This window comes from Amblyomma mixtum, chromosome 1, assembly GCF_055824585.1.
Source record: "Amblyomma mixtum isolate Tamu chromosome 1, ASM5582458v1, whole genome shotgun sequence".
NCBI lineage: Eukaryota > Metazoa > Arthropoda > Arachnida > Ixodida > Ixodidae > Amblyomma > Amblyomma mixtum.
In genome coordinates this window covers 4,673,051-4,690,781 of record NC_143012.1, presented here as the reverse complement: position 1 = coordinate 4,690,781, position 17,731 = coordinate 4,673,051, and the positions used below count along the sequence as shown (strand labels likewise).

Sequence of the window (17,731 nt, the reverse complement as noted above, 5' to 3'; positions counted from 1 at the left end):
GGATGGAGAACAGAGGTTGGCCTACGGACCTTTCCTCTTCGAAATAAAATAATTAACTCATACCTTCCTTATGGCCGTGCCTTTTTAAGCACTCTTCTGCTGTGCTGCTTGCCGTAAAAGAAATGACCCGTATTCCGTGCTTATGTAAGTCTGAGGGTAATGATATATGCATACAAATCATCCGGACACTTCACTGCATCTCACAAGAGTATAACTCTGTGCGCGCATTCAATTATTTGTTGATGGGATAAGGCTCTGGCCGCTGTTATTTCCACGACTTAAGAAAGGCGCAATTTCGTTGCACCAATATGAACGTTAGCCAATAAATATTAATTGAAGTGACTAAACGGTGGGAAAATTTTAACGCAGGCTGCACAACATTTTTTCCCTGAACTGATTTTCCTTACTTCTCTTGATTTGCCGCCGCCGCGGTGGCTCAGTGGCTATGGCGTTCGGCTGCTGAACCGAAAGACGCGGGTTCGATCCCGGTCGCAGAGGTCGAATTTCGGTGGAGCCGAAATGCTAGAGGACCCTGTACTTTGCGATGTCAGTGCACGTTAAAGAACCCCAGGTGGTTGAAATTTCCGGAGCCCTTCATTTCAAGGATGGTCCATGAATAGTAGTGGTAGTTTTCTAATCAAATTTCGGGGCTGTGCATCCACTTAATATGATGAACTACATTATTCTACGTGATGAAAAACATCATTGCTCTACAAATTGTGGCAAAAGTTCTGGGACACAATGCTTGGAATATATTGGTAATGTTGTTTTACCGTAAGAGTTGGACAATGTATCACTTAGACCGCAGTTCTAGCATAATGCTCAGTTTGAACGTTGAACTAGCGCTTACGTTACAACATACGTACAACGGCATTAATTTTTAACATTAGCTGATGGTTCCAATGTAGCTTTTAACGTTCCTGCAACTTGCAGAACAGTTTTAAAACATAACTGAAACTTTAGGTGCTCCCTGGGTAACGTGTCAGGTTTTATTGCTTGTCGTATGTACCGTTCATTATTTTTGCGATTAAGTCTTCAATTCGCAATGCTTTTAGTAAGCCACGTACAGTGTTACACCCAATGCAGTGTAGATATATGAAGTGGCATTCATTTAAGAGCCACGGCTTCCAGAGCTAAGATCTTGATGTGCACCACGCCTTAACGCTATGTTTAATAATATCGCCTTATTTCACTGTGAAATTTACGATGCGGCACAGGGGGCCTTGACGCAAGGCATTTGAACGACGATTATTGTTGTGTACATTGTTTCTGCTCGCAGCTAGGTGAGCGCAATTTTCGAAAAGTGCAACAGTTTACCTCGAAAAAAAGCCCTGTATTGAATACCGCTGTGAAAATCTAGCCTGCTAAACGATACGTGAACAACCCTCGATAACGAACTCCTCTCAAGATGCGTATTACTATCCTTACTCAGCCAGGCGCTCCTCTCCACTGGAGTAAAAAAAAATGGATGGAGTAAAAAAAAAAGAACATTTGGAACAGACGAAGACACATTTGGAAACAACACGGAACCGGTCATTTTCCATGTCCCGTATCCTGTTACGGATGCAGATGTGAGCCCAACAGCATCTTCGAAATGAATGAATGAATGAATGAATGAATGAATGAATGAATGAATGAATGAATGAATGAATGAATGAATGAATGAATGAATGAATGAATGAGTGTCCTATCCGTCTTCTTTGACTCAGGCGCTAATGACTTGGCTGGAAGGTCACCGCCTGCTGGGTGACCGGGATAAAAAGAATGAAATAAGGAAGAAAGAAAAGGAGAAGGACAAGGACAGTGCGCGCGTCGTAATCTTGCCTCTCCTCAGCGCGATACGGGCCGTCCGGAAAGCAGGCCGCGTCAGCTGCTTCCACAAGAAGCCGATACGGCCAGGCGTGCTGCCACGGACCTTTACCGACTGCGGCGGCCCCTCGAAAACACAGAAAACGAGAGGGGCTCCTTGGCTGCCGGCAAACAACACGATCGCATGCACACGTCGGCGAGCTACTCGCACGTCAAGTGAAGGGACTCGCTCTTAGCTCGAGTTCTTCCGACGCTCAGAACAGCCGTGCCTGAATGAATTGGGGATTTTTGAGGGGAGGAAATGGCGCAGTAACTGTCTCGCTTTTTGGTGGACAACTCAACCTGACTCCACCGCGACAGTTGCAGAAAAAGAAATGGTTTCGGCGCTTAATGAAAAAAAAAAAATCACTTCAGGAAAGGGAAGAGGCAGTAGCTGTCTCAATTCTCAGTGAACCTCTCCACACCCGCCGCGGTGGCTCTGGGGTGAAGGCGCTTGGCTACTGAGTCGGAGTACGGGGTTCGAATCCGGCCTCGGAGGCCGCGTTTCAATGGAGACCAAACACAAAACACGCACGTGTTTGTTTGTTCTTTGACGTTTGCCGTCCCAAAGCGACTCAGGCTATGAGGGAGGCCGCAGTGAAGGGCTCCGAAAACTGCGACCACCTGGGGTTCTTTAACGTGCACTGACATCGCATAGTACACGGGCTCCTAGAATTTCGCCTCCATCGAAATTCGACCACCGCGGCCGGAATCGAACCCGCCTCTTACGGGTCAGCAGCCGAGCGCCATAACCACTGAGCCACCGCGGCGGTCTTTACTTGATATGTAAAGGGACGACAGTTGACATCTTTAAACTGGCCCCAAACTAGCTCACCAAACGAAATGTCTAGGTTGGACGCGGCAGGCTACCCCTGTGAGGTCCGGACGGCGGTAGGTGAAACCCCGCTCCAGAAGCTTAAAGGAAAAGCCCGCAAAAGGGCTCAAAACAGTGCTTCGAAACCTGTTGTGGTACCTTACATGCACACTATCGCGCACAACCTGAAGAAAGTGATCAACAGGTACGCAGTACCGATGGTGTTCTCGGCACCAAAGAGGCTAGGCCAGCTGTGCTCCAGCACGGCAAAGCATAAAGAAAGAAAAAGTGGTTGTAACAAAAAGCGTGTAAAGCCCTTAGTAAAATGCGCGACAGGAGTGGTCTACACAACACCACTGGCTTGTGGAAAGGACTACATGGGCCAGAGATGGCGCTGCATTAATGATAGCGCATGGCAGCCTGAACGCGTTCACTAGGAGATAAAGATGGTAGTACAAACTGGTCTGAGGACTGTAGAAATTGCAGATGTCTTCCACGACTTCAGGATATAAATATTCTTGACAGGGACAATAGTGCCATTGCACGTGAAGTATTTGGAACATTTTTTATAAAGAACGATAACAACTGTGTCAGTGATGCGTCAGTGGGCCTGTACAAAAACGAAGCAGCATTTTTTGAAGTCTGTCAGCGTATGATGAGTGCACACATGTACCTTGACCTCCCGTGAGTGTACCTTTCGCACATGCGCCGACTTCATATATTTAATAGTTCAGCCTCTGAATAAATCAGTTCATAGTTTGAGCTCGTCCTGTTCTGTGTGTCCTTCCTGTGTGTGTCGTGTTTTAGCGCAATTTTCCTATGGGTTCTACATTCGGTACATCCCATTGATTTTCTATGGCTGGCGGAAATAGTAGGTGTGAGCGCAGGAAGCTTTTTAAAGTTCCGATTTTTCAGCATGAAAGATTCGGCCAAGATAATCATCCGCAGGGCGTCTCGGTACTCTCTAGTTTTCTGAAAACTACTGGTTTAAAATATCTCCACTGAGTTACGCGATGTTCGTTACTGGCGGCCAACAGATGACACTAGTTCCTGATGTCCAGGAAAGCTGGACATGTCAGCTGGTGAACCACAATTATTAGCGAAGCGACCGCAGACCTAGCAGCTGGTAACGTGGTGAGCTGCGTAGGGGTACACAAACGACACGGTGGATCCTGCCCCTTGTCTTATCTTTTGCATTTCTCATCATGATAACCACCACCATCATCAAAATCCTAGTTGGGCCCATTCCGAGAGATAGACCTGTCTCGATGGCTCCAAACTGTTCCTGTTTCCCACCTGCCGTGGCAAGATTATTTGAGACATTTTGTAGCCTCGTGGTACATTTGTTTACCCTTGTAATCAACTAATTGTCCTAAGGAAACATCCGATATTCGTTCATCACATTACGTGTCCCCGTGCACATTACCGTTTAAACTATCTCTATTATTCATTAAATCGCATTTGTTTTGTTTACTACTGGAAAACATGTAGCTCCGAGTAGTTTGAAATCAAGCACTGATCACAGCATCTTTCAAACTCCGGTGGCGTCTCTTTGCCGCGTACATTGTGACTCATTCTCCGCGTCGTCTTACTGGCTAAACCTTCCGTTCGCCCTCACTATTCGCCCACAGCGCTGGTTCAACGCCCCGTAAGGACCGTTGTTCGCCGCGGGCAAAGCGAGCGGCTGAGGGCAGCTTGAATTTCGCCAGCCTCCTTTTTCTACCTTTTCTTTTCTCTCTACTTTCGAGGCCGTATCTCGCCGAGAGAAAACGACGTGCGCTGGGCGATAACGCTATAGGCGCTATACCGGGAGACTTGCACGCGCGAGCTCATACTGCTCACGTGTGGTAAGACGTCAGTGTAACGTCGTGTGGGAGGCCTGTACACGCAGTGTGCGTACTACCCGGCTTACAAAATGCAGCCGCCACTTGAGACGGTTCGAGTTTTTAAAAAATGTCGACACTGACTGCCGTGCGTATCCTGAGATAATGGGGCGGGAAGGCGAGGTAGGCCTAAGCTTGAGAGCTCGAAGTTTTTCAGTCTAGCGTCCGTCTAAAGGCGAACTAATGAGAATAAGGGTCTGAGAACCTGTTGGAAGTCAAGGCCCGGGAGACAAATGCGAGGGCCACAGTAAGGCAGTTCGATTCTCTTTGAATTCCTTGGTTGCCTTGACTTTCTTGGCGTTCTTTGTCCCGCCCTCGCTGTGTTCCTCGCCGCTGCTGGCTGATTCAGCCCACACTGGAGAGAGAGGGTCCCGTGACCTGTGCGACATAATTGATGTGCGCTGGGGTGCTGCTCGCCGAAGCAGCGCGCTTTTTGAAAGCGCTCTTCTTTCGTTGAGAGATGGCCGAATTTTGTTGAGCCACAGCGCCGAGTGTAATTATGTTTTCGAATATGTAAAAACTGACATGGCTGTTACTAACGGCCTGGTACAACACTCTAATGATACCAAGCGCCTAACTGTAGCAGTTAAAAAGGTCAACATCAGAAATTAGTTAGTCCTCTTGCTATCGTTTACATAAGTTACCTATTTCCTGACGTCCGCCAGCATGGCATTACTATGCCACAGAAGCAATGTTTGTACCCCAAAAAGCCTATTTATTTAATAAATTATTCACGAGGTTCCTTGAAGTACCCCATATAATACATGCGCCAAATTGCACAGCTACGGCGCGAAACACAACAATTTGAAGAAAAGAAACGCACAGTAGTAGCACTGGTAGTAGCACTTTGTTGAAATCGAAATTATTTCAATTTTAAGTTGAGCTGATTTCGCTGGGTGGGGCCCTTAGTCCAGAGATCCTGCTGCTTTGGTTGCTGAGCTGGCCCATGCTATCAATCAGCTGTCGTTGGTCATCCAGTTGAGAGCTGAGCAGCTCGGCTTTCCATCTGGAAAGGGCAGGATTGGAGATCGGGTGGACTGCCGCATTATGAAGGAACTTCCAGGTGGCGTGATGCAGCCTGGCGTATTCTCCGCAGAGCGAACTTTCTTTATTGTATTGAGTGGGATACAACTGACGTCGGATCTTTTGTGTTTGTTTGTAATTGTCGCCGCACGACGGCCTCCTCTCGGGTTAGGCATTTGCGTAGAGGCAGTAATTGCGTTCGTTCAAGTCGCTATAGTATTTATTTATTTTATTTTATTTTATTTTATTTAGTACATACTGCTAGCCTCATGCCGAGGCTGTTGCAGGATTGGGGCATATTATACAGGGGGAGAAAACGACAGTAAGAAAAGTACTTTTATATTATTGTTATACAGTTCTAGTTGGTACAGTGAAACAAAGGAAACAAAACTATAGTCAGAGATCATAAGTCACAAAAAATTTGCAGTAGGGCAAAAGTAACAAATCGAGAAAATTCTGTAGTCAGGGTACAGTTCATAGCTGGGAAAGAAAACTTTCCAGGGACGGGCACTTGACCACGTCATCAGGTAAAGCATTCCATTCATGGACTGCTTGGGGGGAAAATGAATACTTAAAAGTGTTGCTGTGTGCCGGTATTCGATTAAATGCTTGGAGTGTTGTGTTCTAGTGCTGGGGTCAGCTGAGCGGGAGATGTAACTCTCACTGTTGATTTTAAAGGCTCCAGACAAGAGAAGATAAATATATTTGAGGCGTGTATTCTTGGCGCGACTACTAATAGTGCTGAGACCAGCCTGGGTAAGAAGTTCGGATGGTGACTCGCGGCGGCGATACTTGTTATAGATGAACCTAATTGCCTTGCGTTGTATATTTTCTATTGCGTGATTTCTGCGCATTGGGTTAGTGGGTGATTTTCCGCTTCTTCCAGGATGGTTGCTTCTGCTCCCGTGTTTCGAGGGTGCTCACTACGAGATGGACTGGTTGATTTCTGGGTAGAGATTTATGGCCAGGGGCCCATACCAGGTTCGCTTTGGGAATTTCCTCTCGATACTTCCTTAGCAGTCCATGAGTTATTGCCTACACGCATCCGGCTTTGTAGGAGCGAAATGAAATGTCCTCATTACAAAAAAATAAGCATGGCGTACCTCAGGGGAGTATTCTCGGCCCACTGTTTTTCAATGCTTACATCAATGACCTTGTATCTCTAGATAGCACCATAAATTATGTTATATACGCCGACGACACCAGTACATTTTTTACAGGAAGCAATCCAAATGACCTTGTCAAATCCGCCAACCTATTCTTGGACAAACTATGTAAATGGTCAAGCGCTAATAGCCTAAAAATAAACTGTTCCAAAACAAAAGCAGTTCTCTTTCAAGCTAAACAAACAAATGTTCGCATTAATCCACTGAAGTTCGATAACACTGAAATAGAATTTTCTTCATCAGCAAAATCCCTGGGTGTCGTTTTTGATGAAAACATGCTATGGGATTTTCACGCCGAAAACATACAAACTAAACTGTGCAAAGCATTAGGTATATTGAGAAAAGTACATTTTTTACCTGTCCCCCAAAAACTAATGCTCTATAACACGCTTTTTGCACCTCATCTCTTATATTGTCATCTTGTTTGGGGTACTGGCACCAAGAAATCACTAAATAGATTGGTTACATTACAAAAAAATGCAGTTAGAGCCATTTCAAACTCTCCATATAATGCCCACACTTCCGACCTATTCCTTAAATACAAGATTACTAAAATTTCCATGCTTTATGAGCGCCAGTTGCTGGCATCTTTGAAATCTGAAATCCATAAAAATATAACAACATTACGAACCGTTGCAAACTTGCAGATTAACATATCATCTCGCTCCACCCGCCACCATGAACACTGGCACGTTCCGCGACCACGTACTAACTACGGTCTCCAGATGCTTCGAAACAGGCTGCCTAGTACACTAAACAAATATAACCTAACGGAAGAGCAGCTGCGGGTTCTAACCAAGAAAAAACTATTCGACATTATTAACTAACCTGTACTGCAAGATTTGATTGTATTTTTTAACTAATGCACTCATTCACTGTTTTTGCACTTATCTTGTTCGTATATTTTTTTCCATTTGTTCCTTGTTATTCTTCCCACCATATATATATATTATGTCCTTCTGAACTGTCGTGCTTGCTGCCATGTTGTCCGGGGAGACGGGGCCAGTCAAGCTGCCCTTGACGCAGCTTTTATCCCGTCACCCCCGCCACACCTCGTACATGCCCTGTACTTGTTGTGGGAAAAAAACTGAAACTGAAACTGAAACTGAAACAAGCTGCATGAGAGTCGGTGACGAATATGGTTTCTGGTTCATGGCTGCGAGTACAATGGCTACCTCCTCCGCCTCTACTGGGTTAGCGGTTCTTGCCGAAGCGATGACGACCGTTCATAGCCCCGCCGCGGTGGCTCGGGGTTACGGCGCTCGGCTGCTGACCCGAAAGACGCGGGTTCGATCCCTGCCACGGCGGCCGAATTTCAATGGAGGCGAAATTCTAGAGCCCCTTGTACTGTGCGATGTCAGCGCACGTTAAAGAACCTCACGTGGTCGAAATTTCCGGAGCCCTTCACTACGGCGTCCCTCATAGCCTGAGTCGCTTCGGAACGTTAAACCCCAATAAACCAAACCGTTCTTATAGCGTTTCGTCAATTACGCTGACGGCTGCTGTTCTGCGTTCTCCTTACTCCTCCGGATTCGTGTACCTTACATCTGGGAAGCTTCTATAGATTCTTGCTTGAGCCTTCTCTCTTGCTTCCCGTCGGCCGTTGTAGTTCACCGAGTGCGTGTTCTCCGCTCATGCAGAGCGACTTGTATGCGGTCGCTTACCTCCGGCAGTGGCTGCTGTAACATGCTACCGTGTTAATTCATTCTTCCCTCTACCACGGCGTCCCTCATGGCCTGAGTAGCTTTGAGACGCTAAAACCCCGGCAAGCCATAAGTCCACTTTACGTTAGGCAGTTTTATCATCGCACTTATGCAGAGTTTGTCATCGGTGGCAAGCGTAACCAAAAACTTGATGACGTCACCACTCCGGAAACGCGTAAGCCTCGTTCGACCAACGAGAACGAAGCATGTGACGTGCTCACCTGGTGGCCAATGGTATTTTGCCATTTGTTGACACGTGATCCAGATCTGCAGTCTGTGAGCAATGGAGAAAGCGGTCGGATTATCGCTTTAGCTGCGCGCCGGAAGGACACGGGGACAAAAACTCTGGAATCCTCTTTAAAGTATTTATTGCTTCGTTTTCGCCTGTACAAGCCGATTTAAAAGTGAGCTCACTGGTTCTAATCTCAAATTCCATAAACTATAATCAGCACCATCAGACTAACTACGTACACAGGAGGAAACGATCCAATTGACCTCCAACTGACCTTGTCCTGCGCCAGCTCCGGCAACCTCCCCAACAAGCTTCCTAATCTATCATCCGCACACCTGACCCTGCCGTCGCGTGCTACGTATTCCTATCTCATCTCTGAGGTCCATTCTTCTACCGAAAAGGCCATGGGTTATCTGCTGTCCATATTTTATGCCCTGCCCACGCGCACAATAACTCGCGTTTGTTCCCAAACCCACTCTGCTGTCTTCCTGTGTCAACGTTAGAGCAGTCAGTTTCCTTTCCATAGCTCACTGCGCTGTCCCTAAACTAGGTTCACTTAATTCCCCGCAATGTCGTGCTAAGCTTCAAGTCGGCTGCGATCTGGCTGCTCCGCAGATAAGAAGTGTTCGATTGAATCGATAGCTTATAGTCGTATCCCTATCGCCAGCAAAAAGCTGGCCTGCCCCGCGGGGCGTCTAAAAGCAACGTTTCTGCTCGCCCCTCAGTTCGCGTTCAAGGACCTTGCACTGCGGTTTCCCTGCCGGGCAGCCGCAGCCTCTCGGGTAAATAGAGATAACCCCGAAGCGGCAGCGCTTTCTAACCCCAGCAGACCGCTGCTCCTGCTGCTGCTCCAGCAACCTTCACTGTTCAAGTGCAGCAGACCTCTTGGGTGGAGGAATACCGGTCCCGGTTTTCAGGCGACTAAGATCCCGCAGTGTGTTCACAGGTTAGGTTGGCACGAACTGAAGTGAACAAAGGCTAGGGGGGGGGGGGGGGGGGGGGAGACTATCACAACTTTCTACAAGAAGGCTTGTCTTCGCCAGAGCTAGGTTAGGTTAGATTATGAAGAAAGGAAAGTCTCAGTAACTATCTCGGACTGGGTGGGCTCCAAAACTATACCGTATGGAAAGGGATGATCAGAACTGTGAAAAGAGGCGAAAGGAAGAAACTGGCAAAGCGAAGAAACACGAAAGCGTGCCAAGTAAAAATGGCCAGCTAATGCAGTTCCGTTGACCAAATACTGAGAAAGGCGCAGTTTCCTCACAACTAATTACCGCCCATCAAAACGAGTGCGTATCTGCTATATGTACAGGGTCCGTCAAAAGTCCCAAGGCCACAGGGTTTGCTTTGGAGCAGCATAGTCGGGCTGTTGAGATACCCTCGAAGCTCAAAATATCTGTAGAGAATAGAAGAAGGATCTTTCTACCATCTGAGAACCTCGATAGCTCTATCGGAATTTTAAGTGCCAGGATATACCGATGAAAAGCGGACCATGTGGCCTGGGAACTTTTGACGGACCCTGTACTTTATGACTATAGGCCGAAGTTTTGCCAGTAGGCTGCAAGGTTTTTAAAACTGCATGCACTTAGCAATATAATTCCTGGGATAACCAAGCTCAACTCTTTTGGACATCGCTTTTAATTGTAAGGCAGCTGTGGAGTATTGTAAGATAACGTTATGACCGTATCGATGGGAATGGTCTACCCTTCCGATGCACAGCAAAATCTTGCATTTGAAGTTTGTCCAGCGCTCGCACCGAGCAGTTAAGAAAACCAACGGGGTGCATTTTTAATAACGAAATGAAAAATACAAGCGTCCCAAAGAGGGATCTGCGGATATATTGATTGATATGGTGCAGTTACGGTATGCGAAAAAAAATGCTTTCATAAACAACTTTCCGTTGAAAAAAAATGTCCTTGTCCACAACTTCTGGGTGTGAAAGCGGCGAAAAGGGAAGAGAGAAGCAAGCACACGCAAGGGGAACCAACACCAACACGTGCCGAGTTAAAAGAACAAGTTAATGCACTTCGCGGGGAAATACTGAGAAAGGCGCCGTTTTCTGAATAGTTAATAAGTTAATAGTTACTGCCTTTCCAAGCGAGCGCAGAATAGAACCCGGCCGCGGCAGCCATGTTTTGATGGATGCGAATCTCAAAAAGCGCCTGTGTGATGTGCGATGTCAGTGCTCGTTAAGGATCCCCACGTGGTAGGAATTATTCCGGAGCCCTCCACTACGGCATCTCTGTCTTCCTTTCTTTCACACCTTCCTAGGAGTGATGGGAGACAATCACTGTGCCCTCTCCTATCCTGGAAAAAAAAGAGAGAGACAATTTTTATGTAATAGATAAAATTTCCTCGCACAATAGTTATGACTGGGGCGAAGTTATGCGTCGTAGGCTGTAATAGTATATAAGTGAAATGCGCAACAACTTAGACAGGACAGGTTGTTGCGCATTTCACTTATATACTATGCAGAACCAACTATCCCGACAACACGCTCTTCTGTTCTGTAGGCTGTAATGTTTCTTTAAAACTATGTGCCCTCAGAAGTATTATTCCTGGGCTAACAGTGGCACCGTCTGAATTCACACCACGCACAACTACTTACGCCTGCATTCAGCACTAGAGTGGAACACAGCTGAGCCAGACGGTAGTTAGCGAAGTCATTTTATGTGCGATCTGCCCTCATTTAAATGGCAGCCGCAGCGGTGGCTCAGTAGTTATGGTGCTCGGCTGCTGAGCCGAAAGACGCGGGTTCGGTAATTTCGATGGAGGCGAAATTCCAGAGGCCCGTGTACTGTGCGATGTCAGTGCACGTCAAGGAACCCCAGGTGGTCGAAATCCGGAGCCTTCCACTATGCCCCCTCCTCCACTCCTCATAGCTTTGGGACGTAAAACCCATACACCGTGGTAAAACCACATAAACCAAATCAAACCATCTTTTCAACGGCAAGTGTTGGTTACTTCTTTGAAGATCCTTCCCAGACGGTCCATCCAGACGGTCCATTCAGCCCATCATATTATCAGTCTTAATTTTGCCGCCGCGGTGGCTCAGCGGCTATGGTGCTCGGCTGCTGACCCAAAAGACGCGGGTTCGATCCCGGCCGCGGCGGCTAGAATTTCTTTGGAGGAGAAATTCTAGAGGCCCGTGTACTGTGCGATGTCGGTGCACGTTAAAGAACCCCAGGTGGTCGAAATTTCCGGAGCCCTTCACTACGGCGTCTCTCATAGCCTTAGTCGCTTTGGGACGTTAAACCCCATAAACCAAACCAACCAGTCTTAATTTTCTTCCATGAATCGCGCATTTAAATAGGCAAGGTGCACAGCGCTTACTCTTGTTGTTGCTAATATATGACATTTCACTGCACGTGCTGAGTCATCGGCTAACTTTTCTGCTAAGAGTAAGACAAACTGCAGAAATCCTTTCTTTCATCGGCGTGTGGGGTGAGTGAAAGAACACATGAGAACACGTGAGAACACGAGAACAGCAGAATGGACGAACATCTTGGTGTCGAGTAAGTTGCGAGAGATCTGGGACAAATACCATTTGATGGAAAAACAAGGCATGCTTTAAGGTTCTTGCGGGGAAGGCCGATCATACCATTGCAACAAAAATTGTAGGGGACACTTAAGCTCCGCCTTGAGGGCATGACGCGATAGCTTTAATGGGTCAATGCCCCCATACATGCATAATTGGTCATTGTCGGCTTTACATTCATGGATCCCAGGGAGTCGTCAAACACTCCTGGACCAGCGGTGCAGCGGAAGCGATGCGTCACTGCCCTGCAATGCCACCTGCAGGGCTTGTGCGACACAGGTTGCTCTTCCCGAGCTGCTTCTCGCGACTAATAATTAATTTAAAGGTCACTTGCCACGTTGGTCAGTTTGTTCACAATCCGGTGGGCAGGTTGTGATGATGCCGCAACCAGGCTGCCCGTTTTTCTTCATAATCGTATATTAAAGTTATTATGCCAGCCCTCAAGCTCTTAATCTCTGTATGGTAAGGAGAACCCCTGTTCTCACCTTCAAAGAACTTTTTGATCTTTAGGGAAGCCGTAAAGGCTCTGTTATACGAATGATAAGCAAACCATGGAGCCTGGTTACTTTTGACAAAGGCTGTACCTAGGTGGCTCGCTTAGGTTGGATCTCCGGAGACTTTTCGCTCACAACCCCGACACCAACGTCGGATTTTCTGCACAACGGAAGCACTAATGCTATCGGGCTACAACAGACTGACACTGCTTTACTCCGCAGGATTACAGGCTCCAACAAAATGACATTCAAGAGTTCAAGTGGTTGAATGTTGCGATCAAGCGTATAAATGAACCAGTGCTGCACAAAATCCGTGTCAGAGAGGCCCGATCTTGTAATGCTTGTAAAAAGATTGCAGTGAAAGCTCGAACTAAGCTGCTATTATGATGCTATGATCGAATACCAGATTAAAGAGATACGAAACGCATTGCGGGGGTTAGTCAAACACGCACCCGTGAGGGTAGAAAAAAAATTAGCAAAAACGCCGATGTGGTTGATTGTATTGTTTAATTTTAGCCAGAGCACGTACCGATGAACTCGTACGTTGCTCAGATCTTACGAGCTGTCGAGAATGAGGTATTCCTTTCGCCTTACTTTTGTTTTCCTTAGCGCCGAGCAATCGGTTCAGCCTTGCAAATAGCAAAATGAATCATTTCTTAAAACATCCAGGATAAGTTTCCTCGGTTGAAATTAATATGCAAAAAAAAAAATAAACTCGCATGTTGTCGCCGATAACACCCGCATATACCTGAAGTATATTGCTGTGGTGGTTTAATGTTTAGGTGAAGTCCCAAAAAGGTGGAATAGATTTGTAGTAATGGACTAATTGCTCGTTGCATCCACCAAAGTGCAGCCATATGCCTCAAAGGAAAGCGATACAGCTTGTAAGGAAACTTCGTAGTTGAAGGAAAATTCGTCCTGCTCCGGGGTTCCAATCCGAAACCACCACCTCATCAAGGCAGTCGCTCTACCAACAGAACTAACCAGGACGGCTAGCATATGAACGAAGAGGAAAAATTAGGGCCTACCACGCAAGAAATTGAGACTTCGCGAGAACGCATGAACATAACGTCGCATATTCAAAACTGGCACGAAGGCACAAAATGCGTCATCTCGACATAATTATCTGTCATAACGTGCTAAAAGTGCCGCAGCAGAAAGACATCAATGTGCAGAAGGGTTCTAGAAATGCGATAGATAGTGCTTATGGGGCAGGCGTGTGTACGGTGGGGACGTGAAGCTGAAAAAAAGTACAAAATAATATAATTTGAATGCAAGTTATTACGAACAGGCTTATTCAAGTACAAATAAGGTATCTTTTAGTGCAGTAGCACTACTAGGCACATATTCCTATTTCTGGCGCACGTAGTACGTCCCTGAAGCTACCAAGCTACCAAGTTCGTAGATGTCAGCAGGATATCATCAACCAACCAAAGGTTCAAACGCCTATGGAGCTGACTTTGTCATGATTTCCTCACACCAGCTGACTAGCTTCTACAGCACAGCCAAGTTCTAATGAGGAGAAAACAGAGTATACTGCACGTTGAAAATAACTTATCAAGCGGCCTGGATAAAACCAATGGTTTAGAACGTACTACATCACTGAGACTCTCATCCCTCCTAATATGGGTACCAGTCAATCAGTCTGAAAGCCAATTCGTCCCTTGTACCAAGTCATGAACGCGGACACTGCCGGCAGAGGGCGACGTCCAGTAAAATGGCTGAAGTTCTCTGATATCGCGATTAAATCAAAATAACATCGCGATCAGCGGAGACCTTTGGAGGGACCGACTCTTCGCCTGGGACACCAACGCGTTTCAGAAGGTCCTGCTGCCGATGAGCGAATCCGAGCCAGAGAACTCGGACGGGGCCCCATCCGCCATGCAAGCAGCAAGGGGCCCGAGTCGGCACAGCCGAGCGGTACGGCTCCGTTAATCTCGGCTGCTGAGCTGGGCAGCCGCGGCGTCAGCCCTGTATCAGCAGCGGGCTCCGCGATGCTATATAACCGGCCGCCGTGGCCGGCACAGGGCAGCACGCTCGGTGGTCCCGGTGTACGACCCAAGGATGCGTGTCCTCTTCGGCCTCCCGCTGCTGCTGCTTGCAGGTGAGCTATTCACCGCCGCCGCTCGACGCAGGGGCTTCTTTGGCTCGGATGTGCCTTCGGAGAGGACTTGCTCGCAGCCGACCGCTCGCCCGAGGCCGGCCTTGGACTTGGAGTAGTCAGAGTAGCTTTACTGGCTTGAGGCATGGATTCGTACCTTGAGCTATAGGAGTCATTTCCAAGTGCAGGTCTAAGTGGTGCGCCATAGTGGACTACTGGCAGCCGGCCTTGGCTGCGAAGACCCTAACGAAGTATCGTAGTCTCGTAGCTGAGGCCTAGTACAGGGCAAGCCTTTAGGCTGAAACTCCTTGCTTCCCCGCTGCTTTCGAGCTTGCACGGTGAACGTCGACGTATTAAACATGGATAACTAATGTGGGAGAACAATATGCGCGGTGGTAGTGAGTGCGGTGCTACTTATATAACTGACCGATAGAGGGCATATCCAGGATCGCAGTTCATGCGGATTCTGTTCTAGATGAACGCGCCGCAAGGAGAAACAAAGTGAATCATGCAATGGATGAAAGCCATAGTTAAGGATGAACGTCTCAGTCACTCTTAAGTGGCTGAGTGGTAAACGGTAATTATATAACGCTGTCAGTTTACTATGCTGGTGCACATTTTGAATAAAAAGTAACTGCAACTGAGATGTTTGTGACAGTAACTTCTCAGCCGTGCAAGAAATACATTCGCGTTTCGAACTGAGCATCGTCCCTAAGGCTTGTGCATAATTTGCGGCGTTTCGCAATCCTCCAGTGCGCTTAAGCAAGCCACAGAAGCACCTTAGGCTTGACCTCCGAAGTATTAGGAGCATATGCAGTCCACTTCTAAGTACGCTAATTCCTTCAATGACGACAATACAAAACAGAACAGTCACTTAGCCTGAAAACAGGAATGATTACCTCGATGTGCCAGTTGCGTTCTCAGAAAGCTAAAATGCATTAGTCATGAAAGTGACCATGAGAGGACTGACGCTTTATAAGTACTGAAAATGGGGCCCACTGTGATTTTGTCGCATACTCTGCGATGCTGCGGAGAGAAAAATGAGGGTTGCCCTCCTGGAATGCAGAGAAACATTGTAGGCTCAGGTGTAAGTATACGGTAGCCTTAAAGTGCTCACGGGCTTTGAGCAAATTTATTCGACAAGATAAACGAAATTGGTACAGATTACATTTAGTCTGGCCAGAACGGACACCTTCATTGCGCAATAATGTCGTGTTACTCAGGGATTCTTCACCACTGAATAAATATGTCTATCAGCCAGTATATCCATTGAAAGAACTTACAGGGCTAATACTCCTGCTGTGAAGAACAAGGAAAAAGATGTAATGTGAGGTGAATCATGTGTACGTTAGCCAGTCTCCGGAAATATGCAAATAAAACGCGAAAAAAATGATAAAAGTGGCGCTTTGCGCTCCCATATTAAGATAGGATTTTATGTTGTATTGGTTGAACTTGTAGCCAATCATCGCTTCGACTCGATATTCTTAGCCGCTACTGGGGAAACAGTGCTACTGAAACACCGTCATGTTCGCTGTAGTAGGAGTAAGTTCCGCTTCATTCACGTGTTGATTTGTTTTGTCAAATCAGTAACTTTATTTCGTTTTCTCTTCTATTCCTTTCACAGCCGCGGCCAATGGCGTCCTCTTCGGTGAGTACTGAAATTCCAGTAAAATAAATTCTTCAGCACAGCTTTCAGTATGCTTACGAACACAGTACCATCCCAAGGAGCCTGAAGGAGCCCAGTACTGCACCAAGCAAACAGAAATAATGAATATAATCGTAATCTTGAATGGCTCTGCAACCATAACTCTTCCACATGCTTCAGTATCAATCTGCGCCTTCTTCCTGTGCTTGAACAGCGCCTATCTCACTTCTGTCAGCGTTTACAAGCACCAGATTCAGGGCGAAGCCAACGCCCTCAGCGCAAACTTCGAAAGTTATGGGTCACAGACAAGCCACTGCGCGCCATATGCAGTTAAAAACCAAGTGTTTAGATCAGCACTACAAAGGGTGCAAGTGAAACCTCTTTAAATTTGTGTGATCTGCAGTAAATAACAGAGGTCAGGTGCAGCCACAAGCCAAAGCGAGAGAGAGTGATTGGCTAACCTTCTCACTGGCTGTAGATATCACTGCGTAAAAGGTGATCTGGCCGTCACCGAGCTGCAGAGTTGAGTTCAGACGCCACGCACGCCAGACGACAATGTTGTTGGACCTCGTTCACGCACACGCCATGGCGTGTGCGTGAACCACATTAAGTTGCAGGACATATAAACAAGATCATAATCACGCGCACATTGTGCCTTAGGTTCAGCACGGCTCCAGAAGAGCTGCAAATGCGCAGAATATCAGAGGTGGTTGGACACAGCACTTCGCTCTGGGCTCCGTCACAGGGCAGCAAATATGTGGGCCTGATCGGCGATACGCTTAAGCGTCTGTATAGTCCTCATGCAGGCCACGTTAAGCCGTCGGTAACACAGACACATGGTCGTGATCGAGCGTGTGCTCCGGCTTAAGACTTAACGGGAGCGCACAGTAACTTTGCGTGCGCCGGAGTATTCGAGGTGGCGGGCCCAAGGCACAGGACAACGAATACTTGGACAGAATTCGCGACTTGCTAAATATGTCTTTCTACAGATTTCACATACCACTTTAAAGGTGCACTGAAGAGGATTCTGAACTTGTCTTTTTGCCGCGGGAACTCGATCTACACGTTCCAAGCATTCTTAGAAACCGCAACTTATTGCCCTGTATGGCCGATTTCCCTAATTAAATCGAATTAACGTCCGGCTCCCGCCCTTTTTTTTGAATTCTGCCTCGTACGATGGGCGGAGTCGACCAACGCGTGAAGTTCCTTTCAGCCAGCTCCGTGGAGGCTTTGCTTTCGCTTTATTTTGTTTTTTAGGTTTCCATGAATAAATAGTTTCATTCG

General features: G+C 47.0%; 1 protein-coding gene across 2 annotated transcripts in view; it reads left to right on the top strand.

Moving 5' to 3' along the window:
• Positions 1 to 14,526: 14,526 nt before the first annotated feature.
• LOC149365312 (vitellogenin-like) overlaps positions 14,527 to 17,731 on the top strand; it is a 28,022-nt gene continuing 24,817 nt past the window's right edge. For both annotated transcript variants that reach the window (XM_089541901.1, XM_089541900.1), the window contains exons 1-2: positions 14,527 to 14,805; positions 16,427 to 16,450. In XM_089541901.1, coding sequence (XP_089398027.1) covers positions 14,766 to 14,805; positions 16,427 to 16,450 — 64 coding nt within the window. In that variant the 5' untranslated portion in view covers positions 14,527 to 14,765. The remainder of the gene's footprint in view (positions 14,806 to 16,426; positions 16,451 to 17,731) is intronic.